Below are 23,479 nucleotides of genomic sequence, written 5' to 3'. Positions count from 1 at the left end.
TCCCTAAAGGGCTAGAAATATTTCTCTACCTCAGATATATGTTAATTCCTCTTTGAGCCAGTTCTGATAACAGTAAGATTCAAGTGATGCTCACCTACATTCCTTTTTTTCCAATCCATTTACTGAGTCTCTCTCACCTCTTTATGTGAGATTATTTACCTCATTTTACTTCCTCATTTTCCCTTCCCTTTTCTCCATACAATACTCTCTCATTCATTAATTTTTTTTATATCATCACATCAAAATCACCTTATACCTGCACTCTTTGTGTATACTCCTAACTGCCCTAATAAGTGATAAAGTTCTTAAGAGTTCTAGATGTAATCTTCCTATGTAGGGATTCAAACAATTAAATCTTATTGAATAATATATGTTTTCTCTTTCCTGTTTTATGCTTCCCTTGAGTCTTGAATTTGAAAATTGAATTTTCTATTTGACTCTGATCTTTTTGTCAAGAATGTTTGAAAGTTGTCTATGTCATTGTACGTCCATTTTTCCCCCCTGAAGTATAGTTCTGCTTCAGTGCGTAGTAGGTGATATTTGGTTAAAATCCTAGCCCCTTTGCATTCTAAAATATCACATTCCTGTCCTCCTAATCCTCTAATGAAGCAGCTGCTTATCTCCTGTGTAATCCTTACTGAGGCTTTTTGATATTTGAATTATTTCCTTCTGGCTGCTGCAGCATTTTCTCCTTGACCTGAGGGTTCTGGAATTTGACTATAATATTCTTGTAATTTTTCTTTTGGGGATCCCTTTCAAGAGTTGGTCGATGGATACTTTCAATTTAGGGTCTAGAATATTAGGGCATTTCCCCCGAATAATTTCTTGAAAGGTGCTAGACTGGCTGTTTTTTACCCTCATGTTTCTTAGGTAATCTTATAATTCTTAAATTATCTCTTCTTGATCTATTTTATAGATTAGTTGTTTTTGTCCTAATGAGATATTTCAAATTTTTTTTCTATTTTTTTCATTTTTTTTTTATTTTGCTTGATTGATTCGTTTTGGTTTTGGTTTTTGCAAGGCAATGGGGTTTAGTGACTTGCCCAAGGTCATAAAGCTAGGTAATTATTAAATGTCTCAGACCAGATTTGAACTCAGGTCCTCCAGACTCCCAGGCTGGTGTTCTATTCACTGTACCATCTAACTGCCCCTGCTTGAATGATTCTTGATGTGGAATGGAGTCATTGACTTCTATTTGAGCATCACTTGAAGATCACAAGAAATTATTTTTTACAGTTAACTTCTGTGCTTCCTTTTCTGTTTGATCAATTCAATGAATTTTTTTTACATCTTTTTCTATTTTTTTGTATTTCTTTTACCAAGCTTTTAACTTTTTTCATGATTTTCTTGAATAACTCTCACCCCCCCCCATTCTATTTAATTTTTTTTTTTGCAAGGCAAATGGGGTTAAGTGGCTTGCCCAAGGCCACACAGCTAGGTAATTATTAAGTTTCTGAGACCGGAGTTGAACTCAGGTACTCCTGACTCCAGGGCTGGTGCTTTATCCACTGCACCACCTAGCCACCCCCATTCTATTTAATTTTAAAATTCTTTTTGAGCTCCTTACTAAGTTCTTTTTGGCCATTGACCAATTCATATTTCTTTATCAGGGTTTGCACTCAGGCTTTTTGACATTGTCATTCTCTTCTGTCTGAGTTTGTGTTTTGAGCTTCCATGTTGCCATAGTAACTTTTCATGATCAGGGTTTTTGGTAGTTGTTTTGTTTTTTGCTCATTTCCCAGTCTATTTAGTGACTTTAAAAGTTGAGCTATGCTCCTGGGGCACAGTTGTGCAGAGGATCAGGGACTAGCCCCTACTCCTTGGCCCCTGCCCTGGGGGTCTCTGCATCTGAATGCTTGCCCACTGCACTGGAGTCTCCAGGGTTACTGCCTTGCCTGCTGCTCTGTGGTCTCTGAGCCTGGCAGCTCACCTTCTTTGCTAGGTACTGGAAGTCTTACAATGTCACTGGTCCACCATGTCACTGACCTGCTCTGGGGCCATCAGGCCTTAGTTGCTATACCTTGGGTCCTCCTGCTGGCTTGCCCTAACATTGCCTGTGCCTGGACTATGCTCCCTTTTAGCAGGAGACAGATATTTCCTGCAATCTTTGTAAGCTATCTTGGGCTTATCTGCCATTTTGTGGATTCTACTGTTTCAGAATTTGTTTGGAGGCATGATTTGAAGTTGTATGGAGGGAATTTGGAAGAGCTTAGGCAAGTCTGCCTTTTCTTCCTCATTTTGGCTCTCTGAAATGCTCCTTCAATAGGCATTGACTTTAACTGTAGATAACTTTTCCCTTTTTTGTTTCTGATCAGAAAAATTTGCAGATGCGCTGCTAATTGAGATTCTTATTATTCCTGAGTCTTTTTTTTGAGAGTTTGGTCTATAAGATCATATTTATTAATTCTTTAGTTTAAAGTTATGTCTGATTATTCCCTTCTATTTCTGTCAAGGGTTCTTGTAGCTAGTTTTCATTTGATTAAAATTTCTTCCTGGTTAGTCAGAGTTAAGTACAAAGTAACAAATCTCTCCATTGCTTTATTGTCTCAAAATTGACTTTGTAATTTAGTCAAAGCTCTCACAAGTTTGCTGTTCCATAACTCATTTTAGCTATTACTATTCAGTTTTGTTTACAAGTTTGAATAAACAGACCCATTCTTTTAATTTCTATGCAGTGTGTATCAATTTCCTCAAAAGAAGAAGCATTTTATGTATATTTATCTCCCAGGTCTAGTATTTCCTGGACTTAAATTTTATGAACTTGTGTACATACATATTAATCAATAAAAACTTTATTAAGTTCCTAATACCTGCAAGGTTTTATGATAAGTATCTAGGTTAGGGAGTACATAGGTAAAGTTCCTGACCTCAAGGAGTTTACATTCTAAGTGAGAAATATATGTTCTATCAAACTTACTCATATAATGTGGAATGAAGAAAGCTCCAGTTTGTAAGGAATTTATGTGAAGTTATATAAATAACTTATAGCATTTAGGGTAATGTATTTCTCTTTAAGGTTGGCCAGTCTTTAAGGCCCACTGGTAATCTGGACAACAGGTAGGTTGGTTGCCAAGCCCTCCCCCGCAATGATAAGCATAGGCCTCTTTAACCTGCAAGTCAAGCAATTTAAGGAAAGATTTTCTTATAGCTGGCAGTTTCAAGGGTGGACTCTCTATGGGCAGCAAAGATATTCTTTTTGCTTCAAGAGTTTTTGAAGAAGGGGAAAGAGAGAAGGCAGGGGAGAGTAGCGGAAAAGGTATATATATTTAAGCTATTAAAGCCTAAAACTTTTGAAACATTTTATTTTTATTAATTTGTGTGTGTGTGTGTGTGTGTGTGTGTGTGTTTCTGTGTGTTCAAGAAGGCACTGATTGATTAAATCAGTTGTCTTCTGGAATGACATTGCATAAGAATTAGGTTCAGATTGGTAAATCTCTTTGGAGCCTACAAAAAACTAGAGAGTTAGTTCATAACAGGGAGATTTGAGCAGACTGAGAGGATAGAATAATCAGGCTCACTCCTGAGAAAGCATTGATTGGGGGGGAGGGGAATCAGAGTCTCAGTCTCAGTCTGCTCCTTCTTACTTAATGGGAAATGACCTTATGAATTAGGAGGTCTGCATCCCAGCACAGTTCCTGAATCAACTAACTACAGTATCTCAAAGGAGAGTCAAGGACAGACTGGAACAGAAAAGCTATACTATACCTGAGAAGAATATCCTGAAAACTCCAACAAAATGACTCAAGTATCTGTGTTACCCCTTTTCCCCACTTGAGTTCACTGCTTTCTCTTGTACTCTATGCTCTAGTAGGGGAGAGTATATCACAGACTTTTAGGGGAATGTTTTGTACCATCTATATTATTTTTAAATAAAAGTACTCTTTACCAAAAGATAAGTGAGACTGACTGATTAACTGATAGTAATACTGGGGCAGGGATTGAATGGAGATTCAAACATTAGAGAAGATAGCCACTGCCTCTTGAATGTATACTTCCTAGAAACTTGAGGAGGAAATTGCTTTCCAGGAGGAGCTCAGTTTACCTGATGGATAAGGACTCTTTAGGTTATATAGTTGAGCTGACCCATTTGTCATTGTGAAGATTAATTGACTTAAGAATCTCTAAAGTCTAAAGGTAATAAATACATACATGCATACATACATAGATATGTAATAAATATATGTGTGCATACACAGTCTCTCCACTACAGTCTCTTCTTATGGAAACTAGCTGGTTTCATAGATGGATTTTATTTCAATGAATGGCAAGTGTATGTAGTTATTTCCTATTCTTCTTGAACTTTAAGTTTAAAGCAAAGGTGTTTCATCTTTGTTCAAAGATTCAAATCTCTTCCCATGGCAGCATTAATCAGACAAAAAGATACATCTGTATACACATCTATATTGGGTAAGGCATAGAATCAAGATTAGCAAGTAGTGTGGAAAGAAAAAATTCAGGATATTTATTGTCAACTAAGAGGCAGAATCATTTTCCCCTAAGTTAAGCACAAGAGAAAAGAAATCACCTGTTATTTTAATAGATATGTGAGCTTTGAGTTAATAATCACTCTTTAACTATCATATGAGGGGAAAGGCAATATTCTTTCTTGCTGGTTTACTGTAACATCATGCATAGGCCCATTAATTCCTGGTCAGTAAAGGGAAGGAAAGTAGCTCAACTTCCAATTTCCAATGTTTACAGTAAGAGGAAGGGCAGAAGAATTGGTACTTGTGATGTTCCTTGTTCAACTCTGTCTGTGCATGCTTTATGATGGGGAACAAAAATGACTGCTCATTTGGACTTCTGACTTCTTTTACTTAAAATTTCCAAATGGTTTCAGAAACTAAGTTCCAAAGATAACACCAACTGGTAACCTATGGAAGAGTACCTGCTTGGGCCTCTTGCACTATTCAGAAATAGAGCCTATAAGGTTACCTACATGTTGGATTCTGAATGGAATGCCTGCTCTTTGACTTTCAGTTAGTAAAAGGGTTCCCTTTAGGCTATTATTGGAAGTAAGAGAGGCTTATCTAAGTTTAATCATGCACAAGTTTTACATGATAATGATCAGCCTTAGCTTAGCTATCTCTTATACAAGGCAGTAGATTTTTGCAAATGATATTAAAATTTTTCTTTCCATTTTAATGTTCACTTTCTGAAAATGTTTCACTGTATTATGGTGGAAATGAATCCAACTACCCTCTCTTTTTTTGTAATAAATCCTATATTTATTCACTTTTTGAATTATTATTCTTATGAAGAATTTGAAGTCAGAAGGAGTGGGTGCAAATGTTGACTTGAGATTCTTGCTTAACTCCCTTCCCATTCCAAAAATACAATTCCATGATTGATAACCTGGTTCCTTTTGGTTGAAATCATGAAATGATGGACAATTTGTCCTTTTCCAGCCCATTATATTCCATTATAACACATTTTTGGAACACTTTATGTTACATACAAATTATACTACTCAGACATTTTGGGGAAGTTTTCCCTTTGTAGAGGAAGCATATGTTCCTCTTTTCAGATGTGGATAGAGAAAATTTAGCTGTGTGGAATGCACCTGACTCACAGGGACACTAGTGGAGTATATAAAGGCTCTGGACCTGTTCTCCCAATCTCAACTCACACTGGAAAATTGGATGAATAGAAATCAAATAGCATACATTGATTCAGGGTCCTAGAGAATAACTGAAGGATTGGGTACATCTCTCTATTGCATTATAGCTCACAAGCCCCCCAGGTATACTTTTCACATTTATCTGTTGATGATATAGTCAGCTAGAGTTAACTAGCTTTTAGAAAGAATTATCCAATAAGGTGGGCTACTAAGACGTCCTGGTATAAAACATTCCCATATCCTGCTGTCCTGGAAGAAAAAAAGATTATGACAAATTTTCCAGCAAATACATACAGAGTACAGTGGATCAAACTTAGAGAGCACATGGGACCAAGGGGGTAATTTATAGCTTTTGGTTTCTGAAAGTCATTTTTCTCCTTGGATATAGTGGAGCTTTCTCCTAGTTTCCTTTTAGTGTGTCCTGAAGCTGATTTTCCTTGGTGTATCCAGTCTGTTCTGGCCTCCTACTAGAAGATGCTGCCATCAGCTCTTTGGGGATGATAATGCTGACAGGAAGTTTAGAATCTTCCAGGTCCTTTGAAGCCTACAAGGTCCTCAAACCACGAGATGGGTTCTTCTCTTCTATCCCCCAGCAGTTCTTCTACTAATCTTCATTGGAAGATGTATAACATTTTAAGCTGTAAGAAGCTTGAATCCTTGACTTTGAACTATCTGCTATTTTATAGATGACTCTCGGAGAATGACCAGGTTTTCACAACCACTCCAGACATGCTTTTTGTGCAGTGTCACTGAAGTTCATCAAATGGTTTTCAAGGTCATATATATTATTCCAGAGGTTTTTTTGTGTTATCTAAAGTTAGTCATCAAGTTGAGAAATATTCTCACCTGGTTAAATTTATCAGAATAGCATGTTGAATTTTACCCAAAGGGCAGAGTAGGCATTGTTTTATTTATTCAATCAGTACTTATATTTAAAACTACACCATAGATTTAATGCTGGAAGAAATCTTGGAAGTTGCTTAAGCCAATTCCCTCATTTGTAAAATGAGAAAACTGAGACCCCAAAAGGTGGAATGACTTGATCAAGATCACCAAGGTAACAAATGACAAAAATCAAATTTTCCCTTAGATCTTGTGGCTCCAAACTCGGGATGTTTTCTACTATAGCAAGAAAGTGAGAAACTATTTGATTTCCTTATTGCTTTAGAAGTCTTCTGCTATGGAAATTAGTTGAGTTTTATGACTCAAGATTTTTCTTATTGCAGATCTTTTTAGGAGTGGCAGAGGTAATGAAGTTTGAAGGTATCTTTACCTTCAAAGTAAGCAGGGGGCTAAGTGATCCATAAAATTATAATATACAGAAATATATGCTGTCAGGAAGCACAAATGAAGCATCAATTATATAAACAAGTACTGTGTTAAACATTGGGGAAACAGAGACAAAAATGAAGTATCTACTCTAGTGAGGTTAGATTCTCTTGGGGGATAAACTTGTACTCATATAAATTACTCAAGTGGATATGGATTCTCATCAATTTGAATGCTCTTTTAAACAGTTCAGATCATAATTGTATATAAATACAGAGGGTTCCAAAAACCTTAGTGCTGCTTTAAGCTTTAAATTTAATAGCAGATCTCTCTTCCCCATACTATGTCACAGGGAACAAGAGACAAACCATGATCAAGAAGTTGAAGCACATATGTCCCTCCTCTTGAAGTCCCAGTGCTCCATATTTTCCATTTCAACTCCTCACTGCCCCTAATCATACCATTAGGAGTTTATAGCCAACTGAAATGGCAAAAATGGTTTTCAAGGCACAGACCTGAATATTGTCACATGCTATTAGGAGAGATCTCTGGTCTTCAGCCAGTGAAGGAGGGGAGGAAGGGTAGAGGAAGGGAGCTTGGTGATAAAAAGTCTGATGTATATGCTCCACCTACTTATGAGAAGGTTTATTTGTGTGCCTTCTTTAACTAGAATAAACTACTTAACTTGAAAAAGGCTACAAGCCAAAACTAAAGTGGAAGAATTGGTATATGTGTATTCAATGAAACCTCTGAAGTTGAGATGCAGCAGCATATGGATCAGTTTCTCGTTACTTGTACTAACTGTGGTCCAACAGTTAACATCCTGAAAACACAGGTTCTTCATCAGCTAGCATCACACCATGCATAAGTGGAACCACTGGTTATAACAAACAATGAAGCTTTGAATAAGAAATACTTACCTTGGTAATATACTTTTCATGGATGAGGTTCATGATAAGTTTGAAAAAGACATTTCCAGAGCTAGTTCAGTGCATGGAAGCCTCCGAAGGAAAGTGTGGGAGAGAAGAGATATTAGATTGCCCACCAAACTGAAAACCTGGGGACAGTGATCTTATCTCATTGTATGCCTGTGAAACCTAGACAGTATACCAGCACCATGCCAGGACACTGAATTGCTTCCATTTGAATTCTTAGGAAGATTCTGAAGATCATCTGGCAGGATAAAATAACAGAAAAATGAGGTCCCTTCTGTAATTGAACTGCCAGGCATTCAGACTCTGCCATAGAGAATGGAACACCTATGGACTGACAATATTGTTTGAATGCCAAATATATGTTTGCCTAACTGTATTTTATGGAAAACTCAAGAAAAATGCTCACATGTTGGTCAGGAGAAATGATACAAAGACATTTTCAAGATCTCTCTGAAGAACTTTTGGAATTAATTATGTGATATGGGAGATGCTGGCAAGGGACCACCCAGCATAGTGTGACCTCATCAAAAAAGGTGTTGTCCTTTAAGAGCAATGCCAAATTTCAGTAACTCAAAAGAAGAAAAATTTGGAGAAATCTCTACTCCATATGTTCATATGAACAATATGTGCCTGTGGTAAAGTATTCTGCCATTCTGAGCTTGTATTGATCTGATTAACCACAATTGGACACAGTGTACCTTGACTATAACATAGTGATGCCATTTTGGTTCTTTTCAAGAACAAAGGACAACAACCACCCAACCAACCATGATTCCAGCTCTCATACTAATTGGGTTATTATCTCCCAGGTAGGAGGACAAAAGAATCTCTGGTGGTTTTGAGCCTGAACTATGATCAAAGTTGGTGGGGGGGGGGGAACTTCATTGTTTAGAATGAGCATTTTTACAAATAGAATTTTAATACTATCTAAGAATTGCAAAGCCTATTTAGTTTTTATACTCCTTAGAAATTAGTTTGATAGTCAAATTTAATCTACTTTGTTAATCTTTATTACACATAATTTAATATGAAAAAGTTTGATCTTTTTACTAAGAAGTAGGCAATAGTTAAAGTTAGCCTTCTTGACTTTGCCATTTGATAGCATGTGACTTTGGGGAAAATCTTTTTTAAATGCTTTTATTTGCATTTGTTCACATCTCCAATCTAAACTACTACTACAACTTAAATCCACAGGAGTGCTGAACAAGTTAACTTTTAAAACCTTTATCATTAAGGAAGAAAGCAGAAGAATACAATGCAATACATATCATTAACACATTTATTTCCTTTTATGCATTATGTATAGAATTACAGCATCTAAGGATTAAATATATGAAACTACTGAAAAATACCATGAAAATAAAGATGTTAATTTTCTAATTTTCTTCATTTAAAGAAGGTATGTTTTGAGGGCAACTAGTTGGTGCAATGGATAGAGCACCAATCCTCTGGAGTCAGGAGGATCTGAGTTCAAATCCAATCTCAGACACTTAATAATTACCTAGCTATGTGACTTTGGGCAAGTCTTTTAACCCCATTGCCATGCAAAAACCCAAAATAAAAATAAAATAACATAAAGAAGGTATATTTTTATACTGAAGAATATTTCCTTTTATTGGATGAAATCAGGACTTACTTAATCAACTTCCAGAAACTACTAGATACTATTAGAATTTTTTACATAGACTAAAATATTTAAAAGTTTAGAATATAGAACTATATATAGAATATAGACATATAGAATGTCAAAAATTTGAATTTTTGACATAAGAGGAAAGATTAAGGACCATCTTTATTGACTTAAAAACATAAATATAACACCAACTATTCTACAGCAATATATAAAGGATTAGTAGAGCATGTATGCTTAAAATGGGACCTGAGTCTTAACTGTGAAGAATATTTTTAAAGAGTGAATGTTGCAAATTAAAACAATCCTCAGATTCCATTTCACACCCATCAGATAAGCAAAGGTGACAGAAAAGGAAAATGACAGGTTGCGTAGAGGGGTTAGCTACAGAAAAGCAGGTACTTTAGTGCTATTAGTAGGGCTGTGAATTGGTGCGACCATTTTGGGAAGACAATTTGAAACTGTCTCAAAAATCACTGCACTGGGCTTATACTTAGACTCCAGTGATTTCTCATGACTTGAACCCTACTACTATTAGACCTGTACGTACTCCACAGAGAGGAGTGCTTACAGCAGTTCTTTTTGTTTAACAAAGAACTGGAAACTAGGGGAGTGCCCATCAATTAGATAATAGTTGAATTAGTTGTGATATGTGAATATTATTGTGCCATAAGAAGTGATAAAAAGGATAATGTCAAAGAATTCTGAGAGGATTTGTCTGTTCATTCTAAAATGAACAGAAGCTTGAGGATAATTTTTACAATACCAGCAACATGAAGAAAACTTAACTTTGAAAGATTTAAGAACTTGTTCACTGAAATGATTACCATACTAAAGAAATGATGAGGTATGCTACTCAGCTCTTGACAGATGAACTTGAGTTGCATTTTTAGACATGATTAATGTAGAAATTTTGCTTTGCTTGATTAGACATGTTTGTCACAAGGATTTTTTTAGATTATAAAAAAAGAAAGAAAGAAAAATGGTCATTGAAAAAATTTTAAATTCACAGGAGAGAGAAGAAAGGAGGCCAGAAGGAAAGGAACAGGCTGAGCAGCTTTGAAAGTTAAATATTGAGTTTGCTATATATAGAAAAGGTAAAGCAAACTGCATGTAATAGGAATATGTGTACAATTTTGTTTTTGTTGTTTTGTTGTATCATCCTGGTTGCCCTTCTCTGGATATTCATTAGATTACCAGTGTCTTTCTAGATGTAGTTTGATCAGAGCCTTTGGTACAATGAGACTATTGCTACTTTATTCTTGGAAGTGATATCTATCTTAATGCAGCCCAAGTTCTTTTAAGTGAATGTGAATCTTTTGTAGAAGATTGCCTTGTTTTTAGTCATGATGTAGTTACCAGAATACTCCCTGCAAAGGGATAACTTGACTATCATTAGGAATTCCTCCTCTATTTGGATCCTTTGGTGGAGGTCCTGTGTGATAATCATAACCTTTTGGCTACTGTCCCTTTTTTGTGCCTATCTTAATATTAATTATTAGTCTTTGAGTAAAATTATTCTTTTTTTACATTTTAATATATTTTTTAAAAATAATTCTTTCTGTTCACCTTAGCCTTTTTTCTGAGACTGTTTACCTTGAATTTTAGCTTTCTTATACAATTCTTTTGGGATCATGCCAAATTTTAGCATTTCTTTTGCATTATTATCCATACTTCATTGATTATTTCATGTGTTTAAAAAATTTAAGTCTCACATAACCAATTGCTTTTTTAATATCTCGAACTGAATGTCTCATAGACATCACAAATTTGACATGTTCTACCAGAACTCATTATCCCCCCCCCACACACACACACACACATCTTCCCATCTCATTACTGTTAAGGGCATTATCATCCTCCTAAAGACTATTCTCATACCTTCAATGTTATCTTCAACTCTATTACCATATTACTGTCTTAATAAATAAACTCTATGTGCTTCCTATCACTTCCAGAATGAAATGTAAAATCTAATTGACTTCTGAGACCCTTTACAACCTAACCCCCCTCTTACCTTTTCAGAAGTCTTACATTACTCTCTTCAATTAACTCTACAATTCATCAACCGCACCCCTTCTTACTCTCTGACATTACACTCCATCTCTTAATTCTTTGTTTTGTCATTATCTGTTCCACATGCTTGTAAAGCTCTCTTTCCTGACTCCCACTTTTGTGCTACCTTCAAGGTTTTGTTTAGGGGCAGTTCCCATCTCTTCCAATGTATGGTGGCCTTTCTCCGAGTTTGCATTTATACTACATATATTGTTTACATGTTATATTAGAATGTGAACTCCTTGAGAGCAAGAACTCTGCTTAAAAATCACTTGTTGAACTATTGTTCAATTAGAAACCAGGAGGGATGGGAATTCAGGGAAGCATGGAAGGATTTGCATGAACTGATGCTGAGCGAGATGAGCAGAACCAGAACATTGCATACCCTAACAGCAACATGGAAGTGATGATCAACCTTAATGGACTTGCTTATACCAACAGGGCAACAATCAGGCACAATTTTGGGATGTCTGTGACAGAGAATGCCATCTCTATCCTGAGAAAGAATTGTGGAGTTTGAACAAAGACCAAAGACTATTACCTTTAATTTTTAATAAATGTTATCTTATGTAATTCTGCTATATATCATACTTTAGGTTTCTTCCTTAAGGACACGATTTTTCTCTCATCACATTCAACTTAGATCAATGCATACCATGGAAACAAAGTAAAGACTAACAAACTGTTCTTGGGGGGGGGAGAAGCAAGATTAGGGGAAAAATTGTAAAATTCAAAATAAATAAAATCTTTCAAAAATAAAAAAAAATCACTTGTTGAATGATTGATAAGTTAAATTTTCCGTTATTGATGTTATGTCTCTTCTCCAGGAGTTGTGATCTGTTTCACAAATTCCTTGTCTAGTTCCCCTTTCTGTTAAGGGGGCCTGGAATATACTCAAATAATTATAATTTCTATTCTGCCTCTGTTGCTAATCACCTAAGGGCCCCCCACCATGCCACCTCCCTCTGTATTCTTGTATATCTTCTTAATATGCTATAGTACTCACTGTGAATTGTATAATCTTTTTGGAAAGCAATTTGGTTTTTTTTGTCTTTCAATTGATTAAGATGTCTGTCTTTTGACTTAGAGATTCCATACCCAGAGAGGACAAGGAACAACAACAACAAAAAAAAAAGCCCCATGTGCAGCATAGCATTTATTTGCTATTTTTGTAGTGCTTTTTTGTTGAAGTAAAGAAACAAAGTAGATGCCCATCTTTTGAAGATTGACTAAGCAAATTATGTTATGTGGACATAATAAAATTTTCCATGCTATAAAAGTGATCAATATTAAGAATTCATAGAATCTTGGGAAAACTTATTTGAATTGATTAGAGTGTGAAGTAAACAGAACCTGAAAAGCATATATAAAAATGACTTCAAATGTGCAAATATAAAGAACAACAATGAAAAAGAATATAATGTTATTGGTTTACCTTTCTCTATTTTTTGAAGAAAGCCTAGTGTGGAACATTTACATATGCTTTTAGACTTGGTGAATGTGTTGGTTTGTTCCTGAAATGCCCTTATTAGGTGCACTTTATTGTTCTTTTATTTCATTGATACATGATACTCAGTCCCTTGATTTCATTATTATACACAGACTTAAATCTTTGATAGGTGTGTGGGCTAGCTGATAGATATCACTGGTAAATAGTAATGCCCATATCTAAACTTATTTATCCAAAGGGATCAGGAGAAAACATATTTCTCCCAATAAAAATATTTTTCTTTAAAAATGTAACCCTGGGGGCAGCTAGGTGGACCGTGGTTAGAGCACCGGCCCTGGAGTCAGGAGTACCTGAGTTCAAATCCAGCCTCAGACACTAATAATTACAATTACCTAGTTGTGTGGCCTTGGGCAAACCACTTAACCCCATTGCTTTGCAAAAACTAAAAAAAAAAAAAAAAAAAAAAAGTAACCCTATATGTAAGAAATTCATTTTTGTCTTTTTTATTCCTTCAAATTATTACACAAAGATTATAGAAATAAATGTTATAACTAAACCAGAATTTTTTTAAAAAACTTATTTTTTGTTGCAATGTCACATTCTTTTTTCCTTGAAAAATATCTTTGTAAACAAATTGTGAAATGAGATTTTCTAATCAACTTTTGTTGTCATAGAAACAATGAAGAAATCTTTCTAAAATATGTAGATATTGTGTTTATGATTTTCTTTTAAAATATTTTCATTTTCTTTGCCACAGCCCAATGATGATAATTACACAGAAGATCACTAGTTTGGCTTATGAGATTCACGATGGTAAGGATTTTAAGCTGAATTATTTATTTTAAATTCTTCATTGAGACCTTTTCCCCCTTTTATTTTAGCTAAATAATTTTTACTCTAGAAGCAGTATTGCTCAGTGGACAGAGGATTGGCCTTCAGTCAGACCTCTGACAATTCTTATCTATGTGGTCACGAACAACTCACTTAACTCTCTCAGTGACCACTAAAAATTAGAAATTTTAGAAATATTGCCAGTCTCAATTTAGAAAAGGAGTCTCTACACAAGGAGTTCTCTGCCACAATGAAATCATAGATTCAGATTTTTTAAAAAAAATCAAAATAATATTTTTTCCTATGGCATTTTTATAGCACTTCAAATCTTAAGAAAATCTAGAGAAGAATATGGGAAGGATGGTTAGCTCAGATACTAGTTATCTATAGTGTTATCTATATCCATTTAGAGATACATGTATCTATATATGTATAAATGTACACTAGGTATATATTCATGGATGCAAATAAATGTGTATGTGCACACATATTACTTTAGTAACTGAAATAAAAGCAAAACGAATGTTTTGGTAATATATTTATATTAGTACTGTGATAAACATTGGATTTAGTTAAAGAACCTGGATTAGACTCAGTTAATGTTTTAACTTGTCCTACTGAAATTTTTTTTCTCTTTTTATTCTTTCTTAAACTGCTTTTTGTTCTTTGTTAGAGGACATGGCTTCCTGAGGGAGCGTTATATTCAAATATTAAGGCAATGTGGATACAAAGTAGATAGTCAAAATTAAAAATAAATAAATAAAACAATACAGTCTTGCTTCCATTTTTGTTTCATTGTCTCATTATAGAGGAGAAATGACCCTGGATCTATATCTATATCTATATCTATCTATCTATCTACATATATATATATATGTATATATACCATAGAAACACAAAGAGACTGTACATAACCTGCAAATCTATTTTTTTTAAGTATATGATAAGTTGAACCTTTAAAATTCAGAGCAAACTTGATTCTCTATTTTTCTTTTTGGCCTTTCCATTGTCATTTTTTTTCCTCAGCATTTAAAAAAATGCCTTAATTGATCCTTTTTGCTTTCTTTTCTCCTTTTACATCCCTATTCCTCCTCTCCCTCCTATACCATTTCATTTGGTTTAGGAAAAAAAAAAAGGAAAATGAAAGCCCTGATAAGAAATATGCATAGTCAAGCAAAACACGTTCCTACATTGCCTATGTTTGAAAATATATGTCATGATAAGCATCTTGTGTCCCTCCATGTTTTTGTCAAGAGATAAGTGTCTAGTTCCATGTTTCATTATCAGTCCACTAGAATCATTATTGATCATTATATTGCTTCAAGTTCTTGAGTTCTTTATCATTTTTTCTCAATGTATATAATGTTGCTAATGTATAAATTGTTTTCCTGGTTCTACTTACTTTACTTTGTATCAGTTCATAAATGTCTTCCTAGGTTGCATCGAAAATGTCCATTATATCATTTTTAGTGCAATATTCTATTACATTCATATTCCAAAATCTGTTTTAACAATTTCACAAGAGATAAATACCCTCTTAGTTTCTAGTTCTATGTTATAATAAAGGAGCTACTATATGTATTTTTTTATACGTAAAGGTTTTTAAAAATCTCCTTGGAATATAGGACTAATTTTAATATAGCTTGGTCATTAAGTATGTATACATAATTTTCCTGACTTTTTTAGACATAGTTCCAAATTGTTTTTGAAAATGTCTGATAGTTCCATTGACTGCATTAGTGTGCATAGTTTCCCAAGCCTTTCCATTAATTTTCATCTTCTTTTAAAATTGCCTCTGATATTGAGGCAGAAGTTCAGTAGCATTTCTCTAATTAGTAGTGATTTGGAACATTTTTTCATATAATTGATAGCTTGGATATCTTCCTTTATAAGCTTTGTAATGATGTCCATTGACTATCCATCTAGCAATAGCTCTTATTCTTATAAATTTGAATCAGTTCCTTTTGTCAAGGAAACTTGCAACAGTTTTTTTTCTTGGGTAAGCTGTTTTTCATATTTTAACTACATTGGTTTTGTATATATACTTTTAAACATAGTTTAAATTATGTTTAATTTCAAAATTTAAATTTAAAAATTTTATGTAATCAAAATTATTCAATTTTTTTGATCCTCTCTGGCCTGTGTTTAATTACAAACTTTTCCCCCCTATTTCTTTTTGTTTAATGAGCATTTATTTCCCCTCTTTCTCTCCATCTTTCCCTTGGACCCTCACTTGCAATACCCACCCAGTCTCTTCCACTCAAAAGAAAGCCTTGTAGCAAATAAATATACTCAAGAAAAGCACACTGTTAAATCGAGAAATCTAGGTCTCATTCTGAATTTTGAGTCCATTATCTCTCTGTCAGGAGATGAGTAGCCTGCAGATGATCTTTGATCATCTGAAGTCATGATTTATGTTAGCTTGATTATTAGTGTTTTAAAGTCTTTTAAAGTTGTTTATCTAATAATGTGTAAATTGTTCTCTTGGTTCTTTTTACCTCTATCTGTTTATACATATCTTTATAGTTTCTGCTGGAATTATCTATTTCATTATTTTTCATGGCACAATAATATTCCATGATATACTAGAATTTCTTTAACTTATTTCCTAATAAATGAAAATTGATTCCTTTGGCAGATAGATCTAGTAGTTATATTTCTGGATCAAAGAATATATGTAGGGGCAGCTAGGTAGCGCAGTGGATAGAGCACCAGCCCTGGAGTCAGGAGTACCTGAGTTCAAATCCGGCCTCAGACACTTAATAATTACCTAGTTGTGTGTCCTTGGGCAAGCCATTTAACCCCATTGCCTTGCAAAAACTAAAAAAAGAAAAAAAGAAAAAAAGAATATATGTACCATTTGACTTTAAGAATAGTTCTAAATTGTTTTATAAACCAGTTCACAGCTCTGCCAGTAGTAATTTAGTGTACTTATATTTATATTTAATTTCCCACAAGTCCTTGAACAATTATCATCTTAGTCTTTCTGATGGCTGTGAGTTGGAACCTATAATGTATTTTAATTTGAATATTCTCTAATTATTAGTGATTGAGAGCATTTTTATGATTGTTGATAGTATGGATTTCTTTCCTTGAAAATATTATTCCTATTCTTTGACTACTTATCTATTAAGAAATTTTCTTATAAATTTGAGTCAGTTCCTTAGATACCTTGGATATGAAATTTTATAAGGAAAAACTTGCTGCTAAGATTTTTTTTTCTCGCTACTTGTCTCTTCCCCTTCTAATTTTACTTTATTGGTTTTGTTTTCACTTCTTGGAAATATATTCAAACTTTAATTTTCTTGTTAAGAAGGTAGTCTACTGATTCTTATTTCTTTCTTCTTAACCTATATATTCCAGGTTAGTTATTTTGTGTAATATATACCATATATTTTGTTTCAGTATTTTGACTTTATTTTCTTTTTGAAATCCTAATACCTTTTTTATGTAATTAAAATTAGCTATTTTATCTTCCACACCTCTGTCTGTCCCACTTGGTCATGAATTCTTTCCATAGCCATACATCTGCAAGGTAATTTTTTCCCTTATTCCTCTAATTTATTTATTATGTCACTCTTTATATCCTAGTCATTTATCTTTGGATCTTAGCTTTGAATGCGTGATTTATTTACTTATACCTAATTTCAGACTACAGTCCATTTTTCTTAACAGCTTTTTTAAAAATATAGTTATTCCTTCCTCTAATAGTTAGAATCTTTAGGTTTATCAGACAGTAGATTATCATTTGAGGATTGTTGCTTGGTAACTGCTGGGCCACCTTCCTTCCCACTTTTAAAAAATTATTTTCTTGTAATTCTTGACTTTTTGTCCCTCAAATTTTTTAACTCTATATAGTAATCTTTTTTATTTTCATTGATATGTCACAGAATAAGTAAATTCAGTTAATTTAGACTTGTTATCATTTGTATTATATATTGACTCAGTCTACCTTGAACAGTTAATGCTTCTTGAACTATTTAGGTCTTATATTTTCATAAAAAGTGCTTAGTAGTTGTTATTCTATTGCATTTTAAACATTTTATAGGTATTTTAAATTGAATTTCTCTATTAAATGTCAATATTGATAGAGATTAGTTTCATTTTTATGCCTTTAAAAAAAGGAAAATCCAAGTTATCTAATCCTTTATATTATTCACTGCCAAATCTTGTGTGATCCTAATTATGATGTCTTGGTACTTGAATGCTTTCTTTTCAACTGCTTTTTTCTTTAATTTGGGAGCCCTGGATTTTGACTATGGCATATTACTAGAAATTTTCATTTGGGGATTTTTTTCAGGAGTTGATAAGTGGATTGCTTTTATTTTCACTCTGCCCCTTAGTCTTAATGATTTTTTTCCTAACCTTTGAGAAAACTGAAATTTGAATATAATATTTATGATTTCTTGAAATATTATATTCAAATTTCAGTTTTCTTGTTATGAAGGTAGTCTCCTGATTCTTAGATTCTTTCTTCTTAATCTATATTCCAGATCGGTTGTTTTGTATAATATATACCATATATTTTATTTTTCCAATCTTTTAATTTTGTTTAATATTTCTTTTTTTTTTTTTTTGCAAGTCAGTGGGGTTAAGTGACTTGTTCCCAAGGTCACACAGCTAGGTAATTATTAAAGTGTTTGAGGCAGGATTTAAACTGAGGTCCTTCTGACTCCAGGGCCAGTGCTCTATCCACTGCGCCACCTAGCTGCCCTATTTAGTATTTCTTAATGTCTCCTGAAGTTATTTTCTTTTTGAAATCCTAATTTTCAGAAAGTTGAATTCTTGGGGTCAGTTTACTACCATTTGTTCTAAGGAATTGATTCTCCCTGCCATTTTTTTTCTCCCTATATGTTCCATTTTGTATCTCTTCTTTCATTTTTTCCAGGTACTCTTGTAGTCCTTGTGGCCAGGACATTCTTTTTCTCTGAGGTTCTACTTGGACTTGTTGGATTTTTCTCTTCTTCTGGGTTTACCCCCTTGAGCTTCTCTCAGTCCAAGGTATTTCTGCATTGTATTTGACATTTTCTCCTATTATTCATTTTTTCAGCCTCAATTTCTGGATTATAGGCTTGTGCTAGGGTCAAACTACACTCCCACACTCTTGGATGGTGTGAGTAGATCCTGTTTAATCCTGACTTTAGTGGTTAAGACTAGGCCCTACTTTTTGTAGAAATTGTTTAGCCTTATCTGTTATTGTGATTCCAACCCAGTCTACCTGAATGCTGGATTGAGAGTACAGGCTGCCTGAATCCTTGATCAGGTATAGGTTGCCTCAATTCTATCCCTATTTCTTACTTCCTATAAATCCCCTGAATTATCCCACTATACTGGCTTTGTCTCCTTGTACTTGGTGCTGGGCAGATTCCTGTCTCCCTATTATGGGTGAAGATGGAGAAGGTCCTTGAATTTTCTGTACTGGATGTTGCCCTTGTCCTGTTTCCTGCTTCAGTTTGGTTTCCTGGATCACTCATATTGGTCACCAATCTCACCTTGTCTCTTCCTCCTGTTTGGACTCCTGGGTCATTCTATTTAGCTGTTGCTCTAGCTATGTCTGTTGCCTCAGTTGTGGGTAGGGCTCCATGGTTGTGTTGGGTGGTGGTGTCCTAGCCTGCTTTCCCACAGCAGGTCTGTTTGCTTCATATTTTACTTTTTACCTACCCTAGGTTATCTTTGTTTCACAATTTAGTAGGATTCTTCCAGTCTTTTTGTGATCTCCTGGACTGAATAGAGAAATTAATAGTTGATCCTTCTTCATTTTTCCTTAATAGTGAATTTTAGAGTTTTATTGGTGAGTTTGTGAGATTTGTAGGCTGTTCTAGGTGTTAATCTGACATCTCTTAGCTCATTGTATTATGAAATAATACATGAAATAGAATTTTCTGTCCTTCCTTCCCTGTATTATTTTATAAATGAACTTTGTACTCCAAACCCTTGTTGTTTTTGGTTGTCATATCTTCTTTTGATGTAAAGATCATGTCTCTCAGTTGAGATGGTTTCTTGGCCCTTTATTGGTCTTGTGGTGACTGTTATGTATCCATTCAGCCTTACTAAGAATTGAATTACTAAGAAAGCCTGCATCTTTAGAATCTTAACTTTTATCTACATTCTGCTTTTCATCTTTGTCCTTTCTACTTAGTTGGCATTAATTTTGACCTTGGTATGCCTGACTACAGAAAGATAATTTTGAGATGACTTCTATTTATTCTGTATCAAGATTTAGTCAGTTTCATTTTTATTTTGATGATTGTATAGTGTGTTTTACCCTAATGCTCTCCTCCCTTGAAGACACTATATATTAGGTATTTTTGAGACTTTTTAGTATTTCAATTTATCATTCCAAATCAAATTACAATATAATTTTCACTTCACTATTTTTCTATTTACTCATGGAAATCATAAATATCAAAATATACATTGACTTATTTTTGAAAGTTATTACCATTTTCTTCTTACAAATAATCTATTCCAATTTCTAACATGACTTGTAAATTGTAGTTGTATTCATGGGTATTCTATAAGCTTATCTTCCTTTGGAGCACTGTAGGATGAAATGAAGTGTCCAGTGAAATATTCCTTGTTGCTTTGAGATACAAGTTCACACCTACCACAATCAGTTCCTTTGTTGTCTCTTAAAAGAGAACATAGTAGCTATTTCTCTACAGAGAAGCAACTTCATCATCATATTCTTTAATTTAATTTATAGGGGAAATTAATATCTGTTGCAGAAATTCAGTTTTCCCATTACCATACAGGCAAAGGTTGTCCTTTAAAAGTACTAACAGTAGGGGTGGCGAGGTTGCATAGTGGATAGAACCCCAGCCCTGGAGTCTGGAGGACTTGAGTTCAAATCCTGCCCCAGACATTTGATAACTATCTAGCTGCATGACCTTGGGCAAGTCACTTAACCCCATTTCCTTGCAAAAACCAAAGGAGAAAGAAAGAAAGAAAGAAAGAAAGAAAGAAAGAAAGAAAGAAAGAAAGAAAGAAAGAAAGAAAGTAAGTACTAACAGTAAACTTTCTAGACAATTGCAAGATTCTTAGTATTATCTGTCTACCTTTCCCCTATTATCCCAGCAACATAGCAGTAGAAGAAAGGATTCATACAGGATTATTTCATATTTATCTCAATATCTTAAGTTGTAATTGCCAACAATTCATCAGCTTGTGATCACCTTTCTAATTAAGAACCACTATGCCTCAACAGGCTTTTCAGAGAACACAAACTCTTGCTAGGACAGTATTTGAAATTTTTTCAACTTGAGGTGCTTACTATATACATGACTTATATCACACTATCCTGATGATCAAGGGTCACATCAGAAGAATAATTGTGAGGAGCAGCAATAATAATAACTTCTCATATTTACATAGTATTTGATTTACAAAACATTTTCATCAGAAGAACCTTGTTAGTCTGTGTATTATTACCATCCCAGTTCATAGAACTGAAGGAAAAAAGTCTCAGAAGCAGCTAAATGATTTCTGTCATGTAGCTAATAATAATGATCAAAACCAGTACTGACATTCTATTTTGTGATTCAAGTCCTGTGTTGTTTCTACTTCATCAAGTAACTGGACCCTCCTTTGTCTCCTAAAGGATATTGTAAAGAGATTTTTGTAATGACAATTTTGGAACTTGGAGATGGACCAAGCCAATTCCTGACATTCAACAGTAATTTCTTCAGAGGCATTTGTCAAAATGCAATTGCTTCTTTTCCTTTGTAACTAAGGAGGGCCAGGCATAACAGAGTGTATAGCCACTCCATTTTAATGGCAGGATTATTGTTACTGCAAGTAGACATGAATGTAGACATGAAGAAAAGGACCCAGTAACCTTTGAGATAATGTTTGTAAAAATTTGCTTTTCACAATTCCCACAATAGTAAACTCTATTTACAATTATTTTCTTTCTCCCTTCTCTATGGGTCCTTTGTTGTGATAGAGTTGGGCTCAAATAAGTAGGTGAATTTCCTTCTCTTGCTTTTTTTAATTCCCTCACTTTGAGAGTATTGGTTTATATGTGTGAAAATTCCTTTTTTATCCAACACCACATTATGTTATATTCATTATACACTGAATGGTTTTGATTTTCTTAGGCTCCTAGCAACTTGTTAATTAGCCCCGGTTTCTCCTGGAATCAAAGATTTGTCATTTTTAACACTAATTTTCAGGTGATGCAGTGGGTCCTAGAAAATCACAGTCTCTGAAGAACTCAAGTTGAGGGCTTCTGAAAGAGCAGTGGAAATTCTCATGATGAAAATGAGCCTGTCAGTCAATAAACATTTATGAATTATGGACCAGTTTCTGTGCTGAATACTGGGAATACAGAGAAAAGCAAACATCATCTGTCCCTGTTCTCAAGGAATTCACAGTCTAATAGGAGAGACCACATACAAACAATTTAATTAAAAAAATCTATAGAGAAGATAATGAATAATGGAGGGAAGAGACTAGAATTTAGAGAGATCAGAAAAGGCTTCTTGTAGGGGCGAGGAATCTTTTTTCTGCCAGTGACCATTTGGATATTAATAACATCATTCCCCTGCTATATAATTCATCCCTAAAAAAAGCTCCTAGATTCATTGAATTTCAAGTCCTGCATGTGTTTGCTGTTCCAGTGCCAGAGACTGGATATTCCCTACCCTGTTATAGAAGATGAGAATTTTTTCTGGAACCTGAAGGAAATCAGTAGGCAGAACTGAGGAGTGGGAGCATTCCAGGCATGGCGGGGGTGGGGGGGGAGAAACAGTCAGTTAAAATGCCCAAAGTCCAGAGATGAAGTATCTGGTTTGAGGAATATCTAGGAGACTATGTCACTATCACAGAGTACCTGAGGTGTGGGAATGGAGCAGCAGGGACAGGGAGCAAATTGTACTGAATATCAGTGGGTTTTAAAAAAATTGATCCTGGAGGTAATCCTGGAGAATTTATTGAATAAGGAAATGATGTGGTCAGACCTGCACTTTAGTATAAACATTTTGACAATTGAGTAGAAAATAGACTAGAGTAGGGAGAAGCTTGTAGCAGGGAGAGGTCCATATGTTATACATAGTTAAGATGATGAAGACCTACACTAGGTTGGTGGCAAGATAGGAAGAAGAGAAGGGGGCATATACAAAAAAATTTACAAAAAAGATAATTCACAAACTTTTGCAACAGAGTCATGGATTGGAGATGAGAAAGTTGCAAATCTTGCTGCCTGGGAATATGGTAGTGCCTTCAACAATAATGAAAATGTTTCAAGATATTACCAATTAGAATTGTGCAATAAAAGTAGCCTTCAGGATAATCATCATGGCTAAAAATAGACATATTAAAAGGTTGCTCTAATTATTACTATTTAAAGAAATGCAAATTAAGGTAACTCTGAGGTTCCACCTCACACCTATTAGAATGGCATAGATATCAGGAAAATGTTGAATGTTGAAGAGATTATGGGAACAGGTACATTGATTCACTCTTTGTGGATCTGTGAATGATTATAATCATTCCAGGAAGCAATTTGGATTATATAAAAATGTTACTAAGTAGTACATATGTATCCTTTGACCCATATTTACCTTTGCTGGACCTACCTAAATGGGATCAAAGAAAGAGGAAAGGAATATATATATATATATATACATATATATGTATATATATACATATATATATATACATATATATGTATATATATATATATAAAT

The 23,479-nt window shown here is 34.2% G+C and overlaps 1 protein-coding gene across 3 annotated transcripts in view; it reads left to right on the top strand.

The window, feature by feature from the left end:
* Positions 1-23,479, top strand: part of MBOAT2 (membrane bound glycerophospholipid O-acyltransferase 2) — a 167,825-nt gene that overhangs the window by 106,198 nt on the left and 38,148 nt on the right. For all 3 annotated transcript variants that reach the window (XM_074209624.1, XM_074209622.1, XM_074209623.1), the window contains exon 5: positions 13,717-13,772. In XM_074209624.1, coding sequence (XP_074065725.1) covers positions 13,717-13,772 — 56 coding nt within the window. The remainder of the gene's footprint in view (positions 1-13,716; positions 13,773-23,479) is intronic.

The sequence above is a fragment of the Macrotis lagotis genome, chromosome 1, assembly GCF_037893015.1.
Source record: "Macrotis lagotis isolate mMagLag1 chromosome 1, bilby.v1.9.chrom.fasta, whole genome shotgun sequence".
In the NCBI taxonomy this organism is placed as follows: Eukaryota; Metazoa; Chordata; class Mammalia; order Peramelemorphia; family Peramelidae; genus Macrotis; species Macrotis lagotis.
Note: the sequence above shows the minus strand (reverse complement) of the source record. Positions and strands in the feature narration are given on the sequence as shown.